This window comes from Conger conger, chromosome 17 (genome assembly GCF_963514075.1).
Source record: "Conger conger chromosome 17, fConCon1.1, whole genome shotgun sequence".
Lineage (NCBI taxonomy): Eukaryota > Metazoa > Chordata > Actinopteri > Anguilliformes > Congridae > Conger > Conger conger.
Genome location: NC_083776.1, coordinates 35863420 through 35884085, shown reverse-complemented (window position 1 = coordinate 35884085; position 20666 = coordinate 35863420). Strand labels below are relative to the sequence as shown.

At 42.8% G+C, this 20666-nt stretch overlaps 1 protein-coding gene across 1 annotated transcript; it reads left to right on the top strand.

Annotated features, from left to right (window-relative positions):
• Positions 1-1057: 1057 nt before the first annotated feature.
• LOC133116321 (integrin alpha-6-like) lies at positions 1058-20190 on the top strand. The gene is made up of 25 exons (XM_061225762.1): positions 1058-1233; positions 2926-3053; positions 3135-3214; positions 3613-3868; positions 3971-4102; positions 4527-4740; positions 8849-9042; positions 9123-9217; positions 9744-9871; positions 9951-10040; positions 10170-10231; positions 10736-10905; positions 11268-11411; positions 11571-11686; positions 11815-11974; positions 12113-12196; positions 13214-13293; positions 16745-16822; positions 17075-17177; positions 17359-17535; positions 17721-17819; positions 18331-18441; positions 18616-18714; positions 19877-20002; positions 20092-20190. Exons 1-25 carry the CDS (start codon positions 1058-1060, stop codon positions 20188-20190), a joined length of 3201 nt encoding a protein of 1066 aa, XP_061081746.1.
• Positions 20191-20666: the final 476 nt, after the last annotated feature.

Sequence of the window (20666 nt, the reverse complement as noted above, 5' to 3'; positions counted from 1 at the left end):
CATAACTGAGAGAAAGAGATCTTTATTACAACAACCGGCATACAGGAACAGCCCAGAATAGGCAGAACATAGTGACTGGACAGGAAATGGATAGAGTTGGACACACAGGGCACTAGAGAGCAGGCGAGGGTCAATACCAGGAGAGCAAACCAAGAGGTAGGGCAGGAGCAGAGATCGGAGGAAAAGAAGGGCAGAACAGGATCAGGGTGAAGGAGCGAGGAGTGGGCAGGTCACAGGAACAAGAGCGGGCGGGCAGGGCACAGGAACAGGAGCGGGCAGGTCACAGGAACGGCAGTAAACTGGAATGGGAACTAGGACACAGATGCAAGATTGCAGGACACGAGCACGAAGGTGAGGCACAAGACAATCTGGCCCCAAACAAAGAAAACATGAGGAACAGGTGCATGCAATGAAACATGAGGGAACACATATCAGGTGTACGGGGGCGTGGTGATGAATAGGGTCACAGTGTTACAACTGTAACATGCTCTTTAAGATATATGCTCTCTTTAGCTTTGATACTGCTGGCTTTCTGTCTTTTTTTCTTGCTGCTCTGAAATTTCCTGAGATCCGGGAACAAATTAATTTCCTCCTAAAATTCATTGACCAATCAAAAACATTGTTAGAGAGGCTAGGGTATGTTTCCCCACATTATCTGTTGTAAAGGCATTAGCTTACCTATGTTGTGCCATACAAAAGTGAATTAATTCATCAATTAATTACAGTTTTTTACAATCACTTTGACCCTAATCTCAGAAGCTTGTGCTCAATTTTCAAAACCTTAGACACAACACTCAAAATGTAACACTCACTTGTAGCACAGCCTGTTTGAGTGAGTGAGTGCATGAGAGGGTGAGTGTGTGAGTGTGTGTGAGTGAGTAAGTATGAGTGTGTGAGTGTGTGTGTGAGTGAGTGAGTGAGTGAGTGTGAGTGTGTGTGTGAGTGAGTGAGGGAGGGAGGGCTGGGGGTCTGACTCATTTTCACTCTAAACCCTCAGCAGCAGGGAGCAGAGCCCATCAGTAAGGCAGGAGAAGCCAGGACATTGACGGTGTGAGAGATGGGTCTTTTTCAGAGTTCTGGGCTCTCTTCTCTTTTCTGTCTGCTCTCGTGGACGCACGCTGCTGCTTTCAACCTTGACACCCGGAATGTCCTCAGGAAGAACGGAGAACCGGGAAGCCTATTCGGATTTTCACTTGCCATGCATCGGCAACTCAGACCGACTGATAAGATGGTGTAAGTTTACGTTGTTGAAGTATTGATTTTACATCATTAGAATATTTTTGTGAGAGGGTCAACAATGCAATTGCCCTAGTTCTGGAGCTATTCTCCATCTAAAGATTTTAGGTTTACCAATGAAACTTGAAGGCCTTAGAAATCGTGGAGTGTTTTTTTGTTTTGCATTTATTATTCATTTAAATGTGCAATGTTGACATCAGCATGCCCTAATGTGAGAACTTAAGCGGTCACAGAAATCTGTGGTTTTAGGTGATTCCTTATTGATCTGTGTTGCTCATCTGATCAGAAACAAAGGGAAGCATTGAGAGAACAGCAGTGGATTTGACATTGGCGTGGATGACTGATTGGTTTGGAGTAGGGGTGTTGAGGTGTGGTTCACACAGAACATACTGTGGCATTTCACATGCTCCTAAAAAGCCACCACGTAGACCTCAACCGGTCAAGCGATGATGAGCAGCAAATCCTGCATCTGATTGTGTGGAGGCCATAACATTGTATTACCTGCGTCTATCTGAGCACAGTTTTTCCCATCACTATAGTTTCAAGGGAGTTTGGAATTTTTGATAATCTAATTTGGAAATTGGGATTACTCTTGGGTAGCCAAAGAGACATACTAAAGTGTGTGTGCCTGCGTGTGCCTGTGTGTGTGTGTGTGTGTGTCTGTGTGCCTGCGTGTGTGTGTGTGTGTGTGTGTGTGTGTGTGTGTGAGTGTTTCTGCAGTCATACATGAACCATAATTCAAGATTTATTTAGAATAGTTAATGAGTAAATGGAACAACATAAATTTAACAACACTTAATACATTCAGTTGCTGGTACTCTTGTGGTTTTTCTTAACATTATATGTGCATTTTTCAGGGGCTGCACTGAGTCTATAATCAGTAGTGCACATGGAAGTAAGTCAATCTAATTTAGATTTCTCCTGAAAAGTTTATGAAGCAATATAGTTTACATGTTAAATGGATCTATTTTTACCATTTAAATGGAAGCTTGTTTTCGTGAGTTCAGCCAACAGTGAACTGGAGTATTGCAAGTGGACGTCAATGTTGTCGCTCAGCAACTTGCCAAATTCTGCAGCTAACGTTGAGAGGCTCTGTTGTCCTTTTCGCTTCCTCCATTTTTCTCCACCATTTTTAAATGCCAGTAAAACCTGTGCAGGGTACACCACAGCCAAAACCTGCCCTGAATTCTGCACGCTATTCTAAGAAATAATACATAAATGCAGTAAATATCTTGGTAACACTTTCTATGAAGAAAACACATATAATGCCTTATGATGCACTTACAGTTAGCTCTAAATGACTATGTCTATGAGCCCTTGTAGGCTGATATAAGCAAATACAAATATGATAAGCAAATGATAATACAAATACATATGATAAGCAAATTATAACAAATACGAATACGACTTATAGCCCTAAACAACAAACCATTGTAATGAATTATATCCTGTAGTATGTTATAAAGGTATGTTGTATATGATGTTATAATTTACTACACCACCACTTCCACACTGCTTTTATAATGCACTAAAGCCTGTTGTGACACTTTGGTTTTAGTTTGTCACAGTAATGATTTATTAGATTTTTTATTATATTCAAGACTGCCACGATATACATGTTCTTTACATGTATGTAAACTTTTGACCAGAACTGTATGTTTTCTTCATAGTTACCAATATCTATTTCAGATTGCTGATTGGTGCGCCACATGCTAAAGCCTTAGCCCAACAGAGAGCTAACATAACAGGAGGTCTGTACAGTTGTGACATCACCACCCAGCTGAACGACTGCAAACGTGTGCAGATCGACAATGAAGGTGAGCGTTCCACCAATGCGTCTACACACCTCATTTAATTTAAAAGCCTTTAAGGAGTTTTATTTTTATCTGTTCATGCAGTGGATCTCACAGTTGAGAATAAGGAGAACCAGTGGATGGGAGTATCAGTGCAGAGTCAGGGCCCAGGGGGGAAGATTGTGGTAAGGTCTGAGAAAACCTCTAAACTTAGCTTTAATAGATACTATTTGTAGAGCCAGTTTCACAGACACAGATTAAGCTTAGTCCTGGTGTTCCACAAAGCAGGATTACAGTTAGGCGGCTAACTACTGCTGAGTAAATACACAGAACAGCTCTTCTTACTTCAGTCCATGTTCCAGATTTGCTCAACTAGCTCAGTAATCCTGCTTTGTGGAACAGGCCCCTGGACTAAATAGAGTTTTCTATGCAGAATGTCCATTCAAATTAGAATTTAGTCTAGGGCTAGGCTTCATCTGTCAGTGAAACTGGCCCGTGCTGATCCATTACTGGTCGCTGTAAGCCAGCCTCCCTACAGAGTGGTGTTCCATTTGTCGCAGTTGTTCTGCTGTTGTTTCTGTAGACCTGTGCCCATCGCTATCAGATGCGGCATTTTGGGAACACGCCCCAGGAGTCCCGGAGCATCACTGGCCGCTGCTACATGCTTAGCGAAGACCTGAGCATCAGTTCGGAGGAGGACGGGGGTCTGTGGAACTTCTGCGAGGGCCGAGGCTCCGGGTATGAAAGGTTTGGGTTCTGCCAGCAGGGCCTGTCTGCGACCTTCACTCAGGACTACCACTACATAGTGTTCGGGGCCCCGGGAGCCTACAGCTGGAAAGGTACGCTGTATGTCCTCATAATCCAGCAGTACACACCATCTGCGTCACCAGGCGGTTTTTTGACTAGCCTCGACTAGCCTATCTCCTACCTCTTCTGATCAGGCACTGTGCGAGTGGAGCAGAGGAACAGCACTCTGCTGGACCTGGGCTATTTTGATGACGGACCCTATGAAGTCGGGGATGAGAATCTTCTGGACCCAGATCTAGTTCCGGTGCCTCCAAACAGTTATTTAGGTAGGCACTGGACCCAGGTCCATTACCAGAATGGACAGGACCCAGCCTTTGGAGGTTTCACATATTAAAATCAGACACAGTCATGGCTGCCCATAGGTAGAATATATTGGCTTATGATTTTGATGGAATTTAGAGGTAATATTTCACCATTCCCTTCGGTCATGTTTTTTAAATTAAATCTGTTGCACATCAACATTGTACATGTCTAACTAGTTGTCTGTTGTCCTATATGAACTGATTTTCTGTGTTGGTTATAAAGATTCTGTTCATTTGTCATTTGTAAGGAAAATTATTACTTAATCAATATTGTTCATTCTGTACATGGTGGGGGTGTCCTGCAAATTGTCTATCTGTACCTCAGGCAGAAATGACGTTTAGAAATCTACATTATCTTGCAGCAAATTTATGCTTATTGTACCTGCAGGGTTCTCAGTGGATTCTGGGCACAGCATCAGCAGTAAGGGCCAGCTCACGATTGTGTCCGGTGCACCAAGAGCCAATCACAGCGGGGCCGTGGTACTGCTGAAGAAAGAGTCTGAGGCCTCCTACAGGCTCTCTGAGGAGTTCATCCTGGAGGGACCAGGACTGGCATCTTCCTTTGGCTATGATGTGGCAGTGCTTGACCTCAATGGAGATGGGTGTGTGATGGCTCTTTATTTTCTTCTGCCTAATACTGTGTTATTCTGGGAAGATATTTTTAGTCAAGCCAACTTTAAAACCAAAAATGTAATGGGAGCAACTTGATTGCAGGACTGTGAATGAAAAGTGGCGCAGGTTCAAAGGGTTATACTTGATGCACAGTGTAAAGTTATTGCAAAGGTGCGGACATGTAAGTGGATAAATAAAGCTATACGAAAGAGTTTGCAAAAAAGAATAAACTGCATAAGATTAGAATTTACATTTACTAAGTAATATGGCTAAATATTGTAATATGCATGCTAAGGTTAAAAAATAACTATGGTTAGCTAAAAAGCTCTTCAAAATGCAAATTGCTGAAGCTGCTAAATGTAATCCTAAGTGATTCTTTCTATAATGTAGTGGGAAAAGGATAGTTGAAGAGGAGGTTATGTGCATTAAGAATAATGTCGGAGCACTGCTTTATGAGAATAGAGGAATTACTGATGCCTTAAATGCCTACTTTGTTGAGAGTTTTACCAGAGAGGAGGTTACTAATTGGCCAGAAGTCTTATTCAATACTCAATATATACAGTGGTGTGAAAAAGTGTTTGCCCCCTTCCTGATTTCTTATTTTTTGCATGTTTGTCACACTTAAATGTTTCAGGTCATCAAACAAATTTAAATATTAGTCAAAGACAACACAAGTAAACACAAAATGCAGTTTTTAAATGAAGGTTTTTATTATTGAGGGAGAAAAAAAATCCCTGTGTGAAAAAGTGATTGCCCCCTAAACCTAATAACTGGTTGGGCCACCCTTAGCAGCAACAACTGCAATCAAGCTTTTGGCAAGAATTTTGGCCCACTCATCTTTGCAGAATTGTTGTAATTCAGCCACATTGGAGAGTTTTCGAGCATGAACCGCCTTTTTAAGGTCATGCCGCAGCATCTCAATAGGATTCAGGTCAGGACTTTGACTAGGCCACTCCAAAGTCTTCATTTTGTTTTTCTTCAGCCATTCAGAGGTGGACTTGCTGGTGTGTTTTGGATCATTGTCCTGCTGCAGAACCCAAGTTTGTTTCAGCTTGAGGTCACGAACAGATGGCCGGACATTCTCCTTCAGGATTTTTTGGTAGACAGCAGAATTCATGGTTCCATTTATCATAGCAAGTCTTCCAGGTCCTGAAGCAGCAAAACAGCCCAGACCATCACACTACCACCACCATATTTTACTGTTACTATTTTACTGGTATGATGTTCTTTTTCTGAAATGCAGTGTTACTTTTACGCCAGATGTAATGGGACACACACCTTCCAAAAAGTTCAACTTTTGTCTCGTCAGACCACAGAGTATTTTCCCAAAAGTCTTGGGGAACATCAAGATGTTTTCTGGCAAAATTGAGACGAGCCTTAATGTTCTTTTTGCTCAGCAGTGGTTTTCGTCTTGGAACTCTGCCATGCAGGCCATTTTTGCCCAGTCTCTTTCTTATGGTGGAGTCATGAACACTGACCTTAACTGAGGCAAGTGAGGCCTGCAGTTCTTTGGTTGTTGTTGTGGGGTCTTTTGTGACCTCTTGGATGAGTCGTCGCTGCGCTCTTGGGGTAATTTTGGTCGGCCGGCCACTCCTGGGAAGGTTCACCACTGTTCCATGTTTTCGCCATTTGTGGATAATGGCTCTCACTGTGGTTCGCTGGAGTCCCAAAGCTTTAGAAATGGCTTTATAACCTTTTCCAGACTGATAGATCTCAATTGCTTTCTTTCTCATTTGTTCCTGAATTTCTTTAGATCTCGGCATGATGTCTAGCTTTTTGAGGATCATTTTGTCTACTTCACTTTGTCAGGCAGGTCCTATTTAAGTGATTTCTTGATTGAGAACAGGTGTGGCAGTAATCAGGCCTGGGTGTGACTAGAGAAATTGAACTTGGTTCAGGTTTGATAAACCACAGTTAAGTTATGTTTTAACAGGGGGGGGCAATCACTTTTTCACACAGGGCCATGTAGGTTTGGATTTTTTTTCTCCCTTAATAATAAAAACCTTCATTTAAGAACTGCATTTTTTATTTACTTGTGTTGTCTTTGACTAATATTTAAATTTGTTTGATGATCTGAAACATTTAACTGTGACAAATATGCAAAAAAATAAGAAATCAAGAAGGGGGCAAACACTTTTTCACACCACTGTAGATAGAGAATAAATAAGTAAACTACATAAACTAAAGACAAATAAGGCAAGTATTTTTTAACAGTTCTCATACTGGAATATAATACCAATATATGAGAAATATACTGATCCAGGGAACTACAGGACTGTAAGTTTAACTTTTATGTAAAATATTGAAATCTATCATTAGAGGTAAACTGTCCAGAAATAACTGAATTAGTTCTGAAAATAATAATATTCTAAGGATCAGCCAACATGGATCATAGATCCGTAGATCATGCCTGACAAACCTGTTCGCAATTTTTGAGGAAGCTACCAAGTGTTTTGATGTTAGCAGGGCTTCTAATATTATATACTTAGACTTCCAAAAAGCATTTGATAAGGTACCACACGACAAACTCAATATGAGGATGGTAGGAATTACAGGAGGCATTTCAGAGAGGGTTCAGAACTGGTTGGAGGGATCTTATCTGAGCAAGTTAGTGGAGGGAAGTGGAGTACCACAAGGAGCAATGCTTGGGCCACTGCTCTTCCCCATTAACAGGAATGACCTTGACAGGGACATTGAGAGTGTATTAGTTAAATTTGCGGCTGATGCAAAACTGGGAGGTTTAGCTAACAGTTTGGAATCTACTAAAGTAATCCAGGAAGATTACTTTACGGGTGGTACAAAATTGGAATGTGCTCAAGTAGACTTGGGAGTAATAGTCCTTCAGGTTCTAGTGAATGTGCAACACTGTTTCTCTTTACCCTGGGCATCATACCCTGGCATCTGCTCAACAAACATCTTGGTCAGAGGGCACTGTTGCTCACTGTTGCTCACAGGCTATTTAAACAACCTTGAACAACATTTTTGTTATGTCCATTCAGGTTTCCAAACTAAGCAACCACAGAGAAATTCAACACTGATTCAATAAAGAACTGCAAAACATAGCCACCATTCCCATTTCTACATTAAAACATTGCATTTTTTACAGACTGACATGGTATTAAGGTCAAAGGTAAGCTTTTTATTGATAATAGTACAGCACCACCATTTCAATCCTGTGGCTTTTAATTACAGTTGGAGGAGGTAAAACAGAGCCACCATTAAGGTACCATTGACTTTAACCCACTGAGGCTGACTGAGGCTAATGTTAAAAAATGTACAATCCAGCCCACAATATTACTATCAGGTTTAAAGGTACAATAGGTAATTTCAGACTCCTAATGGTCAAGAGAGGAATTACAGCAACAAACAGCCTCACACCACTGTTTATGCTTCCTACAGTCTATGAATATAATGCATAATATAAAGCGTTATTATACAGTTCAGTGTTCGCATGCACTGTTTTGGAAAGCTGACTGTTTTTGGCAGAGCCTGCCGTCTTTTCGTAGTATTCTAGTAAGACGATGTTCAAACAGGTGACTTTATGAAATTCTGACTTTAGTGTGCTACACAATACTACTTATATTTTTGGTCTTTTTGAAATTTTCACTTTAGCTAACCCACTATATTATGTGAAGCAACTTATTTGGCTATGTAACTAGCAGGCTATATAAGTAAGATATGATAGTCTACCACAAACGATGCTCTAACTTACAGTTTGAGACAAATTGGTTTAGCTAAACATGCCACGCCATTGACTGTGAGCAATTAGAACCAATTTTCAACCAATGAGCTTGAATTATTGTACAGCTGTGCAATGTTTTGATACAGAGTGATGGCCCATCAACTGTAAATTTTGAAACTCGAATTTAAGGACGATAAACACAGGCAGAGGGTGAGTCAACATGTCAGTGTGCCTTTTTCAATTATAGGAAGGCATTTACAATGGTCTTGTAACAATGTTTTAACCCAAAAATACCTTACCTATTGTACCTTTAAATCCAGTCAAGAGCTTGTTTGCTAAAATGTGAGGCTAAACTGAAAATGAGAGATTGATTAAGGAATTGTAGGCTAAAGCTTTAGGATGCAACTCCCTTTCAGGTGGCAGGATATCGCAGTGGGAGCCCCTCAGTTCTTCCTGAAGGATAGAGAGGTGGGGGGTGCAGTGTTTATCTACATAAACCAGGAGGGGCATTGGGACACGGTGGTACCCATCCCCCTCTATGGGCTCAAAGACTCCATGTTTGGCCTGGCAGTGGAGAAGGTTGGGGACGTGACGCAGGACTCGTATGAAGGTAGAAGGCACTGCGCTCAGCTCACAGCACTTGAATCTGGCTCTTTGAGAGGTGATGCTCAGCCTGTTTTCCTTCCACAGACCTGGCTGTGGGGGCCCCTTACGATGGGGCAGGGGCAGGAAGAGTGTACATTTATCATGGCTCCAGCCATGGAATCACCACCACACCTGCACAGGTTTGTACTGGTCGGACTGGGATTCTAGCCTCAGCCTTTTGGGTTGGAACAAACCCCAATGTCTGCGGTATGAAACATCCTGTCTAACACCCAAATGCACATCCCTCTGACATGCAGTTCAGCTGAATTTCAAAACTTTTGCCTGAGTTGAACTACAGTTCCAAAGCACACTGGTAGTAATGCAATGGCATGGAAATATCTCATCCTTTTTTGATGAATGAAAACTTCAGACCAAACAAGCTGTGATGACATGCGATGAGCAGTGAAGTGAACTCAGCCTGAAATGAAAAGAAAACAGACAGTTCTTTCACTGAGAGAAACATAAAGTTCTGCATATTGTTATGAAGACAAAGCACATTTATTATTGGTGTGTCTCTGTCTGTGACCTTATATTATGGAGTGCTTTCTGAAAAAACATCTTATCTGGAGATGTGGCAGCAGTCTTATGCCAAGGCTGGCCAATATGACACAAGATAATTCTCAGCTCTTTCAATACGCACATGAACAGAAGTCTCTTTGATTTCAGATCCTTGAAGGACATGATCACAATGTCAAATTATTTGGGTATTCTCTGGCTGGGAATATGGACTTGGACAGAAATTCCTATCCTGACTTAGCCATTGGCTCTCTCTCAGATGCAGTATTTGTATACAGGTAACTGGCAAATCCTTTATTGCTGGGTATTAATTTGATTATGCAACTGGAGTGCAGAAGAAATGTATTTATGTTACAGGGCAAGACCTACTGTTCATATTGACATGGATATCAAAACTTCACCAAAGGAGATTGACATGACAGAGAAAACCTGTGGAAATAGTGTTTGGTAAGGTTACTTTTGCGAATATTATGAAAAGACCCCTATTTCCAAGTGTTCACATCTCAGAGGCTGTTGCATTCATTTCAACGGAAGAAAAAATACAAAAACAAACCAAATAAATGTTTTTCCTTGCAGTTTGACAGTCAACGCATGCTTCACCTACACAGCGAACCACGTTTCCTACAACCCAAAACTGAGTAGGTAAAATATCTTGGCATGCCTATCTAGCAGCCACACAAGGCTACCCAGAATTGGCGCTAATGTCTGGAGGTGGGGGAGGTGGGGGAGGTGGGGGGGGGGGGGTTCACTTGGCCGAATGACAAGGCCTCATTGCACAGCACTGACCCCAGCTGGCCAATCAGGTACCCGCGGCCCACCTGTTCAAATACCCATGACATGTCTTCCTCTGACTCATGTCTGTGTGAACCCAAACCGCGGTGTGATGAGAAGTGGTGACGGGCCTCACGTGCTTCAGTGGAGCGCAAGGTTGTCTGCGCTCTGCTGATTCAACAGCAGATGCTGCAGCGGTGGAAGAAAAAAGGGGGAAAGTATTAAATAAAAGACTGAGAGTGAATAGGTATGGAAACTGGGTATATTGCTGTAGAACCTGGACCATAATGCTGTCTCCTGCTCCCTGGTAGCTATCCTTGATAATAATGTAATGTTCCCTGCTAGCTATGCTGTGTCCTTTTCCCTCATAGCGATCGCCTACAGTATTACTGTGGAGTCTGACAGGAGGAAGCAAGGCCTGCCATCTAGAGTTGCATTTGTGACGGATACAAAGTCACCAGAGCAGTCACAGGGCAGCGGATCCCTGGAGCTGCGGGGCCAGAGGAAGAGGAGCTGCATCTCTGCAGAACTCAAACTGCAGGTGCTTCATCTTCATCTTCTCTTTCTGCCATTTGGAAATAATTTGTGATGTGAAGCTCTACTCTGCTTAGGGACGTGAACCTCTGTTCTGGTTAGGGATGTGAAGCTTGGTTCTGTTCTGCTTAGGGATGTGAAGCCTGCTCTTCTTAGGGATGTGAAGCTCTGCTCTTCTTAGGGATGTGAAGCTCTGCTCTTCTTAGGGATGTGGAGCTCTGCTCTGGTTAGGGATGTGAAGCTCTACTCTGGTTAGGGATGTGAACCTCTGCTCTGGTTAGGGATGTGAACCTCTGCTCTGGTTAGGGATGTGAACCTCTGTTCTGCTCTGGTTAGGGATGTGAAGCTCTGCTCTCGATCTTCTCTTAGGATGGCATCCAGGACAGGACACAGCCTATTGCCATCCAGACATCTGTGTCTATCAAGAGCATCCGACGCAGGACGAGGCACAACTCTCTCCCTGATCTACTTCCTGTTCTCAGCTCTGGGCAGCCGAGCAAGATCATCTCTGAGGTTCACTCGATTCTTTAGTACTTTAAACATGTGGAAGCTAATCCATCAGCTGCACTAACTCAATCTGTCCCCAGAGGAACATCTTTCCCTGTACAGAATCCAGGCTTTTCCGGTTCTGTGAGAGGATACATGGAACATTAAAGCCCACCTCTATTTCAGGTTGGATTTTTGAGGCAAGGCTGTGGGATTGACAACATTTGCCAGAGCAACCTGCAGCTACAGTATAAGTTCTTCTACAGAGAACACAGCAAAGACGTGTTTGTGCCATTACCTGTGTGAGTATGAGCAAATGAAGCAGTGGTTCAGGTCAGATTAGTCATTTTCTATGTTGTATTTGACATACTGTATGTGCATGAGGCAAAATAATGAATGAGGAAAGTGAAATGATTCAGTTGCTTTTCAGGGAGAATGGCATGCCCGTGATGTCCCTCAGTGGACAGAGGGCCCTGGCTCTGGAGGTCACTGTGACGAACAGCAGGGGGGAAGATGCCCATGATGCCCAGCTGGTGGGGCGCTTCCCCCCTGCCCTGCGCTACTCCGCCTTCCACTCTCCAAGGGCCACGGTGAGACAGCCCTCTGTGAGGACTCTGCTGATTGGCCCTGTCTCTGTGGCGTGTGCCCTGGTAGGCTGTAACAGTCTGTCCTCTAGAAGAGCTACAATGATTGGCTGTTGTCCACATTTGACTCTTTTGTCCCTGCAGGCTAAACAGGTGCTCTGTGTAGCCAATCAGAATGGATCACAGACAAACTGTGCACTGGGGAATCCATTCAAAAGAGATTCAGAAGTAAGTATTGGATTTGTCCTCATAGATTAATACATTAAAATGCTAATTTAGTTATATTGCGCTTAAGGTGTCTGCCAAGGGAATTCTTGAATTGAAAGGAACAACATTTAGGCATTGCTTACACTTGACCCCATGCAGTTTGCACATCAGATTTCTGTATTATTGATATCCACTCATTCCTACAATACTGTTTTTCCATATAGTGTTATGACCTGGTCCAGGCCATAACAGGGATAGGGAGATTGTGGACTGGGGGAGTATCGAATACTCCAGACTGACTCAGACTCCGGTCCTATCTGACAACCAGGTCGTGAACCCTGCCTGCTTAATATGGGTGTTAACCAGAACAGGCACCATTGGGTGATTGGACTTGAAACAAATTACATTTCAACACTGTAAATACAATACACTACTCATCAACTAAGAATCACAGAAGTGTATGTCTCTGACATATTTTCAGTCTTTCACTGAAACTGAGACTTGAGTATTCTCTGAATATACAACATGGAGAAATCACACGAGCGAATGGGACCAGAAGCAAAAACAACACAGCAGCCATGGTCACAGCATTGACTTGCACACCCATCACTCCAGTCCCTGCTCACAACAACCACCAAAGATGTGGATTCTCTTTGGAATTGCTGAGTAAGAGCAGAGACAAAGTGCATGTGTATAACTCCAAATTGTGGGAGCAAGCTTGGTGAAAGGCATGCTAAATTTGTTATGACTGAATAAATGAATTGTTATTATTTCTTTAACAATGTTTTTAATTTTGGGTTTTGTCTTTTTGCACATTTAGCAATTTTCACTGTATATACATTTTTCCCCATTAGCTTATATAATAAAACCGCTATAATTTAGAAACAAAAATGATATATTCAGTAGTGTCCTCAATTTCAAGAAAATAATCTGGCAATATTTGTTTTCATAATCATTGTGAAATTAGGTCACCGTGGGTGCAGAAATCAATGCTTTGAGGGAATTATCTCTCAAGCTTAATCTTTTTTCGTGTTTCAGGTCAGTTTCTTCATTCTGCTGACCCCTGGAGATATTTCTCTGAACACCACAGAAGTTGAAATTGACCTGCAGTTCACAGCGTACGTAGTTTCATGATCTGTGTTCCCTTTCATATTGTCCTGCAGTGATCCTATTGAGCGGAGAGCAGAATATATCTCACCTGCTGAGCAGAGATCAGAATACATCTCCCCTGCTGAACAGAGATCAGAATACATCTCCCCTGCCGAACAGAGATCAGAATACATCTCCCCTGCTGAACAGAGATCAGAATACATCTCCCCTGCTTAACAGAGAGCAGAATACATCTCCCCTGCCGAACAGAGATCAGAATACATCTCCCCTGCTTAACAGAGAGCAGAATACATCTCCCCTGCTGAACAGAGATCATAATACATCTCCCCTGCTGAACAGAGATCAGAATACATCTCCCCTGCTGAACAGAGATCAGAATACATCCTCCCTGCTTAACAGAGAGCAGAATACATCTCCCCTGCTGAACAGAGATCAGAATACATCTCCCCTGCTTAACAGAGAGCAGAATACATTTCCCCTGCTGAACAGAGATCAGAATACATCTCCCCTGCCGAACAGAGATCAGAATACATCTCCCCTGCTGAACAGAGATCAGAATACATCCTCCCTGCTTAACAGAGAGCAGAATACATCTCCCCTGCTGAACAGAGATCAGAATACATCTCCCCTGCTTAACAGAGAGCAGAATACATCTCCCCTGCTTAACAGAGATCAGAATACATCTCCTCTGCTGAACAGAGATCAGAATACATCTCCCCTGCTTAACAGAGATCAGAATACATCTCCCCTGCTTAACAGAGAGCAGAATACATCTCCTCTGCTGAACAGAGATCAGAATACATCTCCCCTGCTGAGCAGAGAGCAGAATACATCTCCCCTGCTGAGCAGAGAGCAGAATACATCTCCTCTGCTGAACAGAGATCAGAATACATCTCCCCTGCTTAACAGAGATCAGAATACATCTCCCCTGCTTAACAGAGAGCAGAATACATCTCCTCTGCTGAACAGAGATCAGAATACATCTCCCCTGCTGAGCAGAGAGCAGAATACATCTCCCCTGCTGAGCAGAGAGCAGAATACACCTCACCTGCCGAACAGAGATCAGAATACATCTCTCCTGCTGAACAGAGAGCAGAATACATCTCCCCTGCTGAGCAGGGGGAGAAGCAGAAAACCCTGCAGATCCAAACAGCAGGTGGGGGCTGGGCTGGTGGAGGGTGAGCAGCGATATTGCAGTAGCAAGCAAAGGATGCAGAAGCAGCACAAGCAAAGACAAGTCCAGGGAATGTCTGACTGTTGATATAAGAAGGCACACCATCAGTGATGTGTGCCTGTATTTGCATAGATATGTGTAGTATGAGATTAGTTGATCATGGAAACGTGTGTACAAGGATGACCATTGGTCGGCCACAGTAAGCGTTCCCTGACTGTAGTTGCTCTGCGCACTTAATGTGCATTACTCATGTGCTTGAATTTTTATTCATAATAAATGGTCTGAGATGTTTAAAATCATTGAGATGTAACATATTCTCATGGATCAATTACTCTTGTCTGGTTCTGACTTCCTATTTTATGTTGCTTATCTGAGTTCTTTCCAACCGGTTCAGAAAGATATAGAAACAGAGTATGGTGTTACATGTGGCCAAGGCAATACATACTCCAGAGTGATTGCGTTTCTGGAAGGAGCTGTCCAGGAGGCATATCAGAAAGGGGTGTAAAACCCTGCAGGAAGAGGTCCGGGCGGATGGCTTGGTTGAGATTAGCCTCAGGGCCCCCAGGTGTCCACATCTTCTAAGAAAAGGGAGTTAGTGCAGTGGAAGGCGCAGTTCTGAGAGAGGTAGATAGTATTGTGTGTTTGTGTGACAGAGATGCAGTTCTGAGAGAGATAGATAGTATTGTGTGTTTGTGTGAAGGAGGTGCAGTTCTCAGAGAGGTAGATAGTATTGTGTGTTTGTGTAATGGAGGTGCAGTTCTCAGAGAGGTAGATAGTATTGTGTGTTTATGTGATAGAGGTGCAGTTCTCAGAGAGGTAGATAGTATTGTGTGTTTGTGTAATGGAGGTGCAGTTCTCAGAGAGGTACATAGTATTGTGTGTTTGTGTGATGGAGGTGCAGTTCTCAGAGAGGTAGATAGTATTGTGTGTTTGTGTGATGGAGGTACAGTTCTCAGAGAGGTAGATAGTATTGTGTGTTTGTGTAATGGAGGTGCAGTTCTCAGAGAGGTACATAGTATTGTGTGTTTGTGTGATGGAGGTGCAGTTCTCAGAGAGGTAGATAGTATTGTGTGTTTGTGTGATGGAGGTGCAGTTCTCAGAGAGGTAGATAGTATTGTGTGTTTGTGTGATGGAGGTGCAGTTCTCAGAGAGGTAGATAGTATTGTGTGTTTGTGTGATGGAGGTGCAGTTCTCAGAGAGGTAGATAGTATTGTGTGTTTGTGTGATGGAGGTGCAGTTCTCAGAGAGGTAGATAGTATTGTGTGTTTGTGTGATGGAGGTGCAGTTCTCAGAGAGGTAGATTGTATCGTTAAGCTCATATAGCATGCTGCCTGCTGAGTGCCCAGGCAGGAAGGCTCCTGTAGCAGATGCACGCTGGCCACCGTGGGGGTGTATCCAGTGCTCATGGTCCATGTTGGAGCCAGTGACTCTGATAAGGCTGGGTTTGAGCTTCTGAAGGCCAGATTTATGTAATTAGAAGCAAGGATTGGGTTTGTGAAAAGGCACACCCCAAGCGTTTATTTAAACTATGACTTAGAGAGAGGGGCTTTATGGAGTTGCAGAGTCCTGCATGCTATGAAGGCTATGTCTGGGTTAGATCATGTGGTTCCTCTGTTAAAACCAGAAAACAGAAAGGTGTGTCGTTCTCTAGATCACTAGATCTCCTCGGCCTTCGGGGATGTATCCTCAGTTAACATACCTAATGGGGGTTATAGTTGAGAGTTGAGATTGAGTCTTTTCTGCTGAATACCTGTAACGTAATGTGATGCAGGGCACAGGTGTGACTCGTGTGTATCAATGTACAGGGGTTAAGCAATCCACAAGGACAGAATAAACATAATAATTTCTTTAAAATATGTTTTTTAATTTTTTTAATCACTGTTTTGAACTCAACTTAAAAGCATGAGTGACAATATTTGCATTAAATTACTTTGGGGTGGGGTGGGGGGGTTAATTTCACTTGCAACTGAATTAATATTTATTACTTTTGAAAAAAAGGGGCAGAGAAATTTTAGTAGCCAAGACAAAACTACATTTATTCCATTAATTTTGAAATGTGGCCCGGGATTTGAGGGCCAATCCCTTGGAAAGATGAGGCTGTCAGGACAAATTAACATGGCAAATGAAATGAAAATGAAAGCAAAAGTTTCATTTTGGGGGGAAGTATCATTTTAATTGATTCACACTGATGTGACACTGAACTGGCATGTTGCACAAATGAATGGTTGGATATGTCCAATCCTAAATACAGTGCAAAAGTAGAAATACATTTGTTTTTCTTCCAGGGCCAGTGAGCAAAGGCAGGCAACTCCAGTGAAAGCCAGAGTGAAAGTCCTGATGGAGCTGTTTCTCTCTGTATCAGGGTGAGTCTCCAGTCCAGTTCCACACTGCTCATGTCCAATCCCACAATCCCACACTGCTCATGTCCAATCCCACAATCCCACACTGCTCAGGTCCAATCCCACAATCCCACACTGCTCGCTATCAGTCTACTTTACTGGTCCCATCAATCCTGATAATTTCAGCAGTGAAAATGTTTGCCTGCCTGGTTGGGATGTGTGATTTATGGAGCCTGTGCCTTGTAGCATGATGACATGTTGTTTTATCTTTCTCAGAGTGGCCAAACCTTCCCAGGTCTACTTCAGAAGCCAGAATAAACGGCAGACTGCCATTAAGACAGAAGAGGAGATTGGCAGCCTCATTGACTATCAATTCAGGGTCTTCATTTTTATTTCACTATTTATTTTTTTGTGTATGTTTGATTCAATCAAGGTCCAAGCCTTTCAATCAGTCCAAAATAGAGAACTAAATTATTATCTACATTATTACAACTCAACCTGTATCCTGAGGTGACACAAACCCTTTATGCTATGCACTGTGTCTTTATGTTCAAATATAGATAAAGAATTCGGGCAAGCCTCTAAAATCACCTGGGACAGCTTCTCTGCACATCCAATGGCCCAAAGAGAACGCAGATGGGAAATATATTTTATATTTGGTGAAGATCAGCTCTCATGATTTGGATGATGTCCAGTGTACCCCTGAACAAGAAATAAACCCAATAAAATCTATCAAGGTAATCTTTCCTCTTTAACTTTCAGGGGAACATTTTAGCAAATATTGTCTCCTCCAAAATGTGATTTAAAAGAAAAAGCATGTTTACCAGTTTTTAAGTTTTGCTAAATGTATTGATAGTGTCCTTTTCTTGACAGTCCAGGCAGTATGACTGATTTAAAACAAACAAAAAAAACTTAATTTCAGGAGTCTTCAATATCTAGGAGCAAACGTGAAGACAGAGATGGAGCAGCAGATGAAGACAGATTCTCTCCATTTACAACCAAACGAAAACGCAAAATTCTGGTAACTATTAAAGACTTGTCCTTTGATACTGCTTACTGTATCAGTAAAATAATATTAAATACAATTATGATATACAGGAGGGATCATCCTCGAGGTCTGAGAACTGTTGGTTTTCCACCCTTCCTTTACCTGGGAGTCAGGTGTGAATACAGTCTGGCCAATCAGTAGCACTAATTGTTCAGCAAATTACCTGGCAGAAAATAAAACCCGGGCCAGATTTGGATTTGAGGTCCAGATTTGATGATATACAGTATGTTGGGAAGATGGAAAAGGCGGCCTGTAGCGTAGTGGTTAAGGTACATGACTGGGACCCGCAAGGTCAGTGGTTCGATCCCTGGTGTAGCCACAATAATATCCGCACAGCCATTGGGCCCTTGAGCAAGGCCTCAACCCTGCATTGCTCCGGGGGAGGATTGTCTCCTGCTTAGTCTAATCAACTGTACGTAGCTCTGGATAAGAGCGTCTGCCAAATGCCAGCAATGTAATGTAATGTCTTCCATTTCCCTGACAGACCTGCGCCAGTGAAGCCAGATGTGTGGAGATTAGATGCCCCCTGCTGGCCTTGGACAGAAGTGCAGACGTCTCACTGAGATTCCGCCTCTGGAACAGCACCTTCTCAGAGGTACAGTAGAATCCACCACATCCAACCCATGGACTCTGCTCTTATGCTAACCTTGGGAGTGTTTCTCACATGTTCAGCACTAAAACATGAAACAGCTTGCCTCTCATAAAACATTTATCACAGTTATATATAATCGTTATTGATAAACTGTTATGCTCTCTTCTCTATGTGCAGGATTATGCAAACTGGGACTATCTGAAGATTGTTGTAAAAGCGTTCATAAGGCTCGATGACTCAGCCCGGAACAAGATTCTGAGAAATTCTATGACCGAAGTAAGGCGTCCCACACTTACTCCTCAACACACTGAAAACTGTCCACAGTTTGTAAACTAATTAGACAATATACCACCATGCAAGAGTTTTCCATTGATTGGTAACCCTGTGAGTTAAAACAGGGTTGGCTCTAATTAGGCGTGCTGGCTTGCCGCATGATGCATACCAGCCAAAGGTTTAAAAGGAAAGTATAGGCACTGTTTGATGCGGCAGGTTTAGTGGAAACCAGTATGGTTTTGGAGCTGACCCAGTGCTTCAAAGCAAGGGGGGTGTGAAGTTTCTGATTGGTCAGTGGATAGTATCATTGTGCTTCTGATAGGTCAGTGGATAGTATCATTGTGCTTCTGATTGGTCAGTGGATAGTATCATTGTGCTTCTGATTGGTCAGTGGATAGTATCATTGTGCTTCTGATAGGTCAGTGGATAGTATCATTGTGCTTCTGATAGGTCAGTGGATAGTATCATTGTGCTTCTGATAGGTCAGTGGATAGTAACTGCAAATAACATCTCAAGTAACAGCTAATGTAATTACTTATGGAACTGCTACAGTCTGGGGTCAGAACCCATCTCTATGGAAGAAGTCCCTGGGGTAGTTAGAGATCCATCCAGAAATTTGAAGGTTCTGCATATTATTGGAGTATCATAATTCACACAAAGCTTCATTGTAACATGGAGATCAGGAACAGTGCCTTTGGAGTGGCAGTCCAGGATGGTGGTCCCCGTATTTAAGAATGGGGGACCAATTACTGGGGAATCTGCAGGTTAGTCATGGTGGTCCCAGAGAGACTGCTGATGCATTACATTACATTACAGGCATTTGGCAGACGCTCTTATCCAGAGCGACGTACAGTTGATTAGACTAAGCAGGAGACAATCCTCCCCTGGAGCAATGCAGGGTTAAGGGCCTTACTCAAGGGCCCAACAGCTGTGCGGATCTTATTGTGGCTACACCAGGATTAGAACCACCGACCTTGCGTGTCCCAGTCATGTACCTTAACCACTACGCTACAGGCCGCCCTGTAGCGTAGTGGTTAAGGTAATGCATTGTGGGATATCTCTGCAGGGTAGAGTCACGGCATTTCCAGAGACTGCTGATTCATTCCAGAGACACAGCTGATTCATTCTAGAGAGACTGCTGATTCATTGTGGGATATCCCTGCAGGTTAGTGTCACGGCGTTCCCAGAGAGGGTGCTGATGCATTATGGAGGAATGCTGTGGTGGATCGTTCTCCTGGGTGTGTTGGCAGGGTTACTAATGCTGGCTCTTCTGGTGTTTCTGCTTTGGAAGGTAAGCGGGGGGGTGGGGTTCCTATCAGGATTCAGAGGCTTTCAATGGCCAGAATGATCACACTCATCTACCGTGTCACTTCCTGTCAGTGTGGGTTCTTCAGCATCACCAACAAAGACCAGCACCCTGAAGCCTCAGGGAAAGCTGGGATCCACGCTCCCGCCCCTGTCAGAGAGGCTCAAACCTGACGTGTTCTGCTCACTCCTCAGATTCATCCTTCCAGGTGATGCAGTCTAAGAAGAGTTGCCAAGAAAACTATTCACTTTTGTAAATAGTAATGTTTGTTATATGTTTGTTATTCTCAGTTATGGAAGGGGCAGCACTGAAACAGTATTGTTCAAGGTCAGTGTCCAGAAGATTGCATATCAAAGCTTTGAACAATTTTTTTTTTTATGTGTTCGGTTGTCAGCCATCATTGAACTATTAGTTTATTATTTATATATACATACCATAACCATTATATTCAATTCCATACTCTACAGTATGTAAATGCTTTTTAATATTTGCAAACTACCAAGTTCTTACACTTTGCTGTGCTTGAAACATCCAATAGTGTTCTTCTGGATGTTTCTACATTTTTACATTATTTTTTGTGATATGCTTCATGTGTAAGGAACTCATTCCCCCACTGATACTGTTAAATTGTTGATTATATACCTGTCTT